Below are 7885 nucleotides of genomic sequence, written 5' to 3' on the forward strand. Positions count from 1 at the left end.
ACCAAAAAAAGTACAAACACGCTTTAAGTCAGCCGTGTGCAAAAAGGAGCTAGGGCTGGGGACCTGCGTGCCGAGTCAATGCTTGGCTGCGAGCCCAGAGAGGCACAGGGTTGAGTTAAAGCCACACAGCGCAGGGCGGGAAGGTTTGGGACTGGCCACGCCCCCTTCCGGCCCAGCGTTTGATTGATGGGTCCGGAACTCTTCTGCCCCGCCCCAGCGGAGCTACCTTCCGGTGGGTCCATGACTTCCGTGCGGGGCAGCCGATTTGGCTCTTCCTAGGCGGACCGGAAGTCCGTCCATTCTGACTCCCCGCCCTTTTCCGGAAGTGACGCACGGTGGGGTTGCCGGAAGAAGTGGCGAAGTTACTTTTGAGGGGACCCGAGCAGCGGCGGCGTGCCAGGGGACGCGGAGGAGGAGGAGGAGAGGCAGAGCAAGGGGCCGGAGGCAGGTGCACTGGAGGGTGGGGAGACGCGGGAGGAGCCGCGGGCCCGGGGCTTCCCGGCGTCCCCCGCGCTGCTCCGCTCAGCCCCCTCCTCTCCTGCCACCCTCTCCCCTCCTTAGCTCGCGCCGCCTCCGGCTGTTTCCAGGGCAACGGGAGTAGGAGACCCCGCGAGAGGCCGCCCACGAGACCCTCGCGCGCAGCCATGAGCCCCGCCCCCCGCTGGTGTTCGGAGAGGGGCGGGACCTGGAGCGAGGTGTGGGGGCGGAGCATGCTGGGAGGAGGTGGGGCGGGGGCTGTGGGCGGAGTGAGGGTGGAGCCTGGAAGGGAGGGGGCGGGACCTAGAAGAGATGGGGGCGGAGCGTAGCGGGAGGAGGTGGGGTCAGGATGAGAGATGGGGGGGCTTCCTGGGCACAGGTGAGTGGAGTCTAGGTAAGAGACTTGGGGCGAAACTGGGTGGAGCCGGATTCAAGCAGAAGGGGGGGTGCGGGGTCCCTGGGAAGAGCGGGTGGGCGGGGCCTTGAGTGGGCGGGGCCTACAGGAGGGCGGGGCTTGCGGCCCAGCAGGAGGCTGTCCTGGAGCAGAAGGGGGCGGGCCCTGTTAGAATTGCAGGGGAGGGTTTGCAGGCGGGCTGGGGGCGGGGTCTGTGTGCAGTAGGGGAGGCGCCCCCATGTAGAGCTGTGGCTGGCCTAACCTGACCCTCCCTGGCCCCACAAGGCTCTCAGTCCCCCTGTATTGTGCAGGTTGCTCCGTGACCCCACCATGTCCACCCCTACCACGAGTTCCCAGGACTCCCCCTTGCCTGGTGAGTGACCCGCTTCCCAGCCCAGCCCCCCCATCCCACACCTCTCAGGAGAAACTCACTGTGCCTCCCTCTCTCAGGAAATGGCCCCCCTCAGCCCAGCGGCCCCTCCTCTTCACCCGCTGTAAAGGACGAGGGTCCTGAGCCGTGGCCCGGGGGTCGGGACCCCGATGTCCCAGGCACTGATGGGGCCGGGTCCGCCTGCAGTGTGGGTGAGACGGGGCCCAGGGACGTGGCTGAGAGTTGGCATGGGGGCTCGGGGAGGGATCTTGCGAAGGGACAAAGATCAGAATGGGGATGGGAGGCCCCAGCTTCTTGTTGATTTTGTTTCTTCCATTCCCCCTTGAAACCTCTTGTTTTGATTCATGCTTTGGGGTTCACTATACACATCTTTCTCTCTGAATCGCCGTCTGCCCGGCTCACCCTCCCTACTCCGACTCTCTGCCCCCGATCTCACATGGGCCTGTCCCTCTGGCTGCTGTTTCTCTCCGTGGCTCTGCCCCTCATGGCCTCTGTCCACCCACCGCAGTCATCCCGGACCCAGCGGAGGAGCCGGAGCGCAAGCGCAAGAAGGGCCCGGCTCCGAAGATGCTGGGCCACGAGCTGTGCCTCGTGTGCGGCGACACGGCCTCGGGCTTCCACTACAACGTGCTCAGCTGCGAAGGCTGCAAGGGCTTCTTCCGGCGCAGCGTGGTCCGAGGCGCGGCCGGGCGCTACGCCTGCCGCGGGGGCGGCACCTGCCAGATGGACGCCTTCATGCGGCGCAAGTGCCAGCAGTGCCGGCTGCGCAAATGCAAGGAGGCCGGCATGAGGGAGCAGTGTGAGTGCCGGGGAGGGCGCCCTGCCGGCCTGGCCGCTGCCCAGCCCTGGGGCCCCTGCTGAGGCCTGTGTCTCCCCCACAGGCGTCCTCTCGGAAGAACAGATCCGGAAGAAGAAGATTCGGAAGCAACAGCAGCAGCAGCAGCAGCAACAGTCACCCAAAGGGCCGGGGGTCAGCGGCAGCGCCGCCTCGGGGCCTGGGGCCTCCCCCGGAGGGTCGGACAGCGGTGGCCAGGGCTCCGGGGAAGGCGAGGGTGTCCAGTTAACAGCGGCTCAGGAACTGATGATCCAGCAGTTGGTGGCGGCCCAGCTGCAGTGCAACAAGCGCTCCTTCTCGGACCAGCCCAAAGTCACGGTACGACCCCTTCCGCAGCCTTGGGGTGGGGGGCCCGGCGGGGCTGCAGCCCAGGCCCTGGGGGGGGACTGGGGCTCTGGAGGGCAGGGCCTTCGAGGGGAGGGTCTCCTAGGGTGCAGGCCTTGCCTCAAGATGCCCCCATGGCGTTGGGCTCAGGGAAGGAGTCTCGTGAGTCACCCTGGCCCTCGTGTCCCCAGCCCTGGCCCCTGGGCGCGGACCCCCAGTCCCGCGACGCCCGCCAGCAGCGTTTCGCTCACTTCACGGAGCTGGCCATCATCTCAGTCCAGGAGATCGTGGACTTCGCCAAGCAGGTGCCTGGCTTCCTGCAGCTGGGCCGTGAGGACCAGATCGCCCTGCTGAAGGCATCTACCATTGAGGTAACGGCCAGCCCGCCCATCCTCATCAAGGCCCTTCCTGCCTCTGCACGGGGGAACCACAGAGATGAGCCCCAGGACGGAGGCTGGGCCCAGAGGGACGAGCAAGGCTCTGCCAGTCCTCACCTTCGTAGGGGATCACATCCTACGGGAGCATGTCAAAATACTAAACAAGAGAATCAGAGCTTCCCAGGAGCCAAGGAGAGAAAGGAAATGGGCTGAGGCTGAGAATAAAACTGAGGATTGGGCTGGAGGGGCATGCTTTAGAGAATGTGCTGAAAGGGCTATTCAGAGAGTTGACGTTTGAACCAAAACAACGGTCACGAGTAAATACTGAGTGCCTAGAGGATGTCAGGCTCCATTGGAAGTGTGGGGCCTGTGGCGGTGAACGAACCACACAGAAATCCCTGCCCTCATGCCTCGTAGCCAGCTGGGGAGAGCGTCCTGGGTGGAGGGGCTGTGGGTGCTAAAGCTGGAGGAGGGAGAGAGCTGGGAGTCTGACACAGGCTGGTGCGGTTGAGAGAACCGGGGGCGGGGGTCAGAGGGCCAGGGCCGATCCTGGCAAGGCCAGGTCCCCCATTCAGGCCAGGAGAGGAGGGACCGGTGGCTCAAGGCTCACAGGGACCCCTCGTGGCCCTGTCCACCGCCCTGCCTGCTGTCCCCAGATCATGCTGCTGGAGACAGCCAGACGCTACAACCACGAGACAGAATGCATCACTTTCCTGAAGGACTTCACCTACAGCAAGGATGACTTCCACCGCGCAGGTCTGGCCCAGAGCGGCTGGCGGTGGGGGGGGGGGGGGGGGGTGGTGCTGGGGCGCCCTGCTGGCTGCGAGACCTCGGGCTGGCTCATCCCTGTCTGAGCCTCCAGTTGTTTATCTCCAAAGCAGGGTGAGCGTTGAGCCAACCCTGAAGCAAGATAAGAGCACATTTATCGAGTGCCACTCTGTACAGCGGAACGCAGTGCAGGACAAGACAGGTCTCTGCTATCACGTGGGGCATCTCGGTGGGAAGGAAAACAAGACACTCTCTCCTCCCCGAACCTGGTCCTGCCCGAGGGAGGCTGGATCTTGGTCCATTGTGAAGTGCGCAACCTGCCCAACTGTACAGGGCAGCCCTAGTCCCTGCCCTCAAAGAGCACTAAATGGGAGATGTGCCCCAGGTGGTGGGCTTCTGGACAAAGTGCAGTTGAGCTGAGGCCTGAGGGGTGAGAGGCATCGCCTAGGCAAAGGGAGGTGGGGAGTACCATTGCCCACCGCATGTGCAAAGGCCTCGCTCCCTTGGCCTCTGGGCTTTCTCAGTAAGTCCTCCTCTTTCCTGGCATCTGTCCCTGAGACACCTCTCTGTACTCCCACCCTCTGCTCCTAACCCCACCTTCTTTCCTTTCTCTGACTCCTGGCCCTTCCAACACCCAAACAGTCCCAGTAACTCCTAGGGTATGAACCTGGCAGGGGAGCATTGTAGGGGGAGAGTGTTTCTTGGGGGGGGGGGGTCAGCATGTGCAAAGGCCCTGAGGTGGAGGAAGAGCTGGACAGTTTTAAGGACCTACAGGAAGGCCCACCGCCACAATCCAAGCCTCAGTTGTGTGTCCCTGGAACCTTGCTGAGGTCCCTCATGGGCTGCCTCCTCCACCCCTGCCAGTGTGTCTGTTCACATGGCAGTCAGGAGGACCCTATCCACACCCGAGTCAGCTCACGTCCCTTCTCGGCTCAGAACCCTCCGTGGCTCCCGTCTCACTGGGAGCAAAGCCACAGTCCTCACCGTGACCCACCCTCTCCCGTCGCTCACCCTCCTCCGGGCCCACTGGCCTCCTCCCTCTTATTTAAACCCACCACATGTGCTCCTGCCTCGGGGCTTTTGTTCCTGCTGCGTGTGCCCTCTGCCCAGAAGTTGGGTGACCAGCTTGTCCCAGTTTGCCCAGGACCTTCCCACTTTTGACACCAAAAGTCGTGTGCCCCAGGAAGCTGGCCGTCCCCGGGAAAACAGACGGTGGTCCCATACCCGGAGCACTTAGGCATCCTCATAACTCGCTCTCTCTCCGCCTTCAGGTCATTGCTTAAAGGTCACCCCACGGGGACCACCTTTGCCGAGTGTCCACGTGACTCTCAGTGGCCCCTACTCTTGCCTGTGTTACCTTCATTCGTAGAAGTCCAGAGGGTTAACTTCTGTGTCTGTTATCTGTCCCCTCCACTCCCAGATGTAAGTGCCACAGGAGGGGACCTTGTCTTGTAAACATCTCTGCCCAGCGACCTGGCGCAGAGTAAATGCCGCTGAAGTTTGATGAAGGAAGGAGTCCCTCTTGGAAGCCATCGCAGGGGGTGACACAATGTGACCTAGGTTTAAAACTCTTTCCTTTTCCTGAGAAGAGGTCCCAGGAAGCCAGAAAGGAAGCGAAGGGGTTGATGGGGTGTTTCTAATCCTGAATAAACGTTCGCCCCCCCTTACTCATTCCCTCATTCGGGCAAGGTTTGTGGCGCACCCACTCTACTGTGCCGGGCAGTGGGGACACAGAGGGAACAGAAATGACAAGAGCAGTGTCGTTGGTGCTGTTTTCCTCGCCCCGCGGACAGCGGGCAGGTCAGGGGCCGGTGTCGGGCCGGGGATGCTGACCGGGGCCTCCTGCCCCGCAGGCCTGCAGGTGGAGTTCATCAACCCCATCTTCGAGTTCTCGCGGGCCATGCAGCGGCTGGGCCTGGACGACGCCGAGTACGCCCTCCTCATTGCCATCAACATCTTCTCCGCCGACCGGCCCAACGTGCAGGAGACGAGCCGCGTGGAGGCCCTGCAGCAGCCCTACGTGGAGGCCCTGCTGTCCTACACGCGCATCAAGAGGCCACAGGTGCGGCCACCTGGAGCCCCGCCCCTCCTGGCAGAGCGGGTGCCACCCAAGCCTCGGGGTGGGACAGGAGGTCGAGGTCCACATGGGGTCAGCCCGGCACTGGGGTCTTGCTTCCTCGTCTGAGCCCCGCCCCCAGCCCCCCTGGCAGCTCTCTGAGCCCTGGCTGATGTCCCCTCAGCGTTCTGTCCTCAGGCCCCCTCCCCAAGGAGCGAGGAGTCCAATCATAGGGGTAGGGGGGCCCCATGCTCTGCCCAGCCCTCCCCACACGGGCTCGGCCTGGGGAGTGGGTGGCCCGGGTGGGCTGGCAGGTGCCCACCTCCCTCCGGCTCCCCCGCAGGACCAGCTGCGCTTCCCCCGCATGCTGATGAAGCTGGTGAGCCTGCGCACGCTGAGCTCCGTGCACTCGGAGCAGGTCTTCGCCCTGCGGCTACAGGACAAGAAGCTGCCGCCTCTGCTGTCGGAGATCTGGGATGTCCACGAGTGAGGGGCCTGGCCACCCCGCCCCACAGCCCCGCACCCTCCGCTGAATGGACACTGTCGCCCCTTCCTCCTCCTAGGGTGGGAAGGGGCCAGGGCTGGGCTGGGGGTCCCACCCTGTGGCTTGAAGCGCAGGCCCTGGCCCCGCCAGCCCTTGGCCCTCAGGATGAGCCCCACTCGGGGTCCAGGACGCTCCCTCCCTGTCCACCAGTCTTCCTGGGGGGGAGGGATGGGTCACAGGTCCCGCCCTCTGACCTCTCCAAGCACTCCCAGCTGGCCTCCCCACCCCAGCTTCCACCTCAAGCCTACCGCGCAAAGCACCTTGAACAGAGGGAGAGGAGGCCCTGTGGCTCCCCCGCAGCCTGAGAGACCAGAGGCCCCCTCTCCCACTGCTCCTTTTATTTAATAAAACTAAAAAAACCCACAAAAACAGGAAAATAAAATATGAATAGAAACCTGCCCGCAGCCAGAGTCAGTGTGAGATGCAAAGGGGGTGGGCTGCCGGGGTCTTCGTGGACATGGCCCCACAGATGGGACCCGAGGCCTCCCTGGTGCTGGGCTCATGGGGTGTCAGCTACAGACTTTCCGTCCACGGTGATGTGACTGGGTGCCGTGGGGGCCCAGGAGAGGCCCCTGACAGCCTCGGGGTCACCTCCCAGGACAAGGTGAGTTGGAGCCCACTCCTGATCAACGAGGAGGATTTAAGTGGATGAGGGGGTGGGGCCTTCCATCAGTCAACATGTACTTGCCGAAGCCACTTGTGGGCTGGGCGGGCACTCTGCTGGCCATTCTGGGGACACAGATGTCATCCATCCAACAGACGGAGGGGGCATTTACTGTGACCCAAACACAAGTTTAGGCACTGGAAACAGCCGACAAGATGAAGTCCCAACTGGGAGGTGGGTACCAGTCAGCCTGGCAGTGGGGGGATGGATGCACAGGGACAGCTAGAATGTCAGGGAGTAGGGGCTCTAGTGGGGGCAGCACAGGGCAGTGTGGGAGCCAGAGGAGGAAGTCGGCAACCCTCACGAAGGAGGCCACGTCCTAGCTGGACCTAAGTCGTGAGACCCAGAGGGCTGGGCCCCCAAGTTGCAGGAAGGGCACGTGCCAGGTCTGGAAGGTGAAAAGCCCCCGTGAGTTCAGAGTACAGACAGCCGGGGGGTTCTCCTAATTCCTCCTCCCCTGTGCCAGGCCCTCGGGGGCCCCGGCGTGAGTGGGATGGACAGTCCTGGGCCCTGGTCGAAGCGGGAGGAGGGGTTGCTTGAAGGGATGGGCTGGGTCCCGAAAGGTAGGTTTTTTAGGGCGGAAGTGAGAGCAGTTACAAGCCATCGCCCCATTCCGAGCGGCGCGCCTGGCACCCCCTAGGTGTGCCCGCCCTGCCCAGAGTCTAGTCTACAGATGGGGAAACTGAGGGTGTGAGACAGGAGAGCAAACTGGGCAGGGACCTGGGCGCGCGTGTGCCAGCCTCTGCGGGGCGGACGGACACCACGCCGCTGGGGGAAAGACGGACAGCGCCCAGGACCCGGCCTCGGGCAGGAGGCGGGTGGGGGAGCGGGGGATGCGCGCGCAGCGCCCGCGGGCGGGGGTGGGGCCAGGGCCGCGGGGCGCGCAGGCCGCACGAGGTCGCGACGCAGCCTCAGGGGGGCGTGGCTTTGGGACGCACACGACCGAGGGGGCGGGGCTTGGCGAGGATTCGTCGTGAGGGAACGAGGCCACGCCCAAAATGGGGGAGGGGCGTGGCCTGTTCCTCACTGGTAAGGACGGGGCGTGGCCAGATGCC

The 7885-nt window shown here is 64.0% G+C and overlaps 1 protein-coding gene across 2 annotated transcripts; it reads left to right on the forward strand.

Annotated features, from left to right (window-relative positions):
- The first annotated feature begins 231 nt into the window (after positions 1-231).
- On the forward strand, positions 232-6564 carry NR1H2 (nuclear receptor subfamily 1 group H member 2). Of its 2 annotated transcripts, none has more exons than XM_070223179.1 (10): positions 232-444; positions 562-695; positions 1183-1244; positions 1322-1453; positions 1771-2061; positions 2144-2415; positions 2613-2792; positions 3455-3554; positions 5420-5628; positions 5966-6564. In XM_070223179.1, the coding sequence occupies exons 3-10, from the start codon at positions 1202-1204 to the stop codon at positions 6110-6112; spliced, it is 1374 nt and encodes a 457-aa protein (XP_070079280.1). In that variant the 5' UTR covers positions 232-444; positions 562-695; positions 1183-1201; the 3' UTR covers positions 6113-6564. The 2 variants fall into 2 exon arrangements, with proteins under 2 accessions (XP_070079280.1, XP_001493850.1); XM_001493800.5 differs by having other exon boundaries at positions 299-448.
- The last annotated feature ends 1321 nt before the right edge of the window (positions 6565-7885 follow it).

The sequence above is a fragment of the Equus caballus genome, chromosome 10, assembly GCF_041296265.1.
Source record: "Equus caballus isolate H_3958 breed thoroughbred chromosome 10, TB-T2T, whole genome shotgun sequence".
NCBI classification, from domain to species: domain Eukaryota; kingdom Metazoa; phylum Chordata; class Mammalia; order Perissodactyla; family Equidae; genus Equus; species Equus caballus.